Source organism: Penaeus monodon, chromosome 27 (genome assembly GCF_015228065.2).
Source record: "Penaeus monodon isolate SGIC_2016 chromosome 27, NSTDA_Pmon_1, whole genome shotgun sequence".
Taxonomy (NCBI): domain Eukaryota; kingdom Metazoa; phylum Arthropoda; class Malacostraca; order Decapoda; family Penaeidae; genus Penaeus; species Penaeus monodon.
The window spans coordinates 29,053,324-29,054,271 of NC_051412.1; the positions used below are offsets into that span (position 1 = coordinate 29,053,324).

The 948-nt window shown below is 45.4% G+C and overlaps 1 protein-coding gene across 1 annotated transcript in view; it reads left to right on the plus strand.

Moving 5' to 3' along the window:
- Positions 1-948, plus strand: part of LOC119590386 (protein O-linked-mannose beta-1,2-N-acetylglucosaminyltransferase 1-like) — a 36,262-nt gene that overhangs the window by 2,103 nt on the left and 33,211 nt on the right. The window contains exons 3-5 of the mRNA XM_037939055.1: positions 17-109; positions 475-591; positions 729-942. Coding sequence (XP_037794983.1) covers positions 17-109; positions 475-591; positions 729-942 — 424 coding nt within the window. The remainder of the gene's footprint in view (positions 1-16; positions 110-474; positions 592-728; positions 943-948) is intronic.

The following is a 948-nucleotide window of genomic DNA, read 5'->3' on the forward strand; positions in this document are numbered from 1 at the left end:
TCTGATTCCATTCCAGAATTTTCAGATTCCAGGTGATCCTAGTTTCCCAGAAATCCCAGCAGATGGCGTGAAACAGTACAGCGGTTTTTATATATTAATTTTCAACCAGGTAAGCCAAAGGCTCACATACACACGTGGGGCAATACAGTGGTGTATGGTGGATGTATTTATTCATCGTATTTTTTCGTGTATCTCTCTAGCTTCAATTTTACTATCGTACGTTTGACTCTAATGAGTAGATAAGCAGATAGGTAAGGAAACAGATGGTTAATGGTAGGGTTGGTCGGTAAACTAATAGGCAGACAGATATTGATATATATTTACAACAGACATCCTTATGTAAGTGGATAGATGCAAGTATATCACATCATAATGAACAAGCGTTATAACTGCATAGTTTGAAAGAACATTGATGAAACCATGGGGACTTTGGATAGGATAAAGTGGCCTTGCTAAACGTTACGTGTCGTCCAGTGGACAGGAAAGAGGATTGGGAACTACCTCCACATCCAGCCGTGGGCGGATCTCAGTTACCTCCGAAGCTTTCTTGACTCACTGCAGCCGGGGAGGATCATACTCTTCCTGCTGAAGGTAAGGTCAAAAATGAACTATCTCTCCACTGGGTATAGTGTACCACTTTGATAATTGCGATGTCTTCTATGTCGTTTCGACGTTACGGAAGCAGAGATATATAAGCCATATATGAGCATCTACTCTTTACTTTGCAGGATGACCTGGAATATGGGCTTCCGCAAGAAGTCCGTGACCTGTTGCAAAATCTCGGGTCAATGGCGGCCGGCAGCATCGGCCGCGGAATGCTCTGGGGGTGGCTTTGGGTCAAGGGGGGGCGCACGCTGGCCGAGACCCTTACGTTTCCCACCGAGGAGAAGACAGGGGCGCACGTGTTTTTCATGTCCTCGCTTGATCTTCCTGACGAAGGAGGTAAGA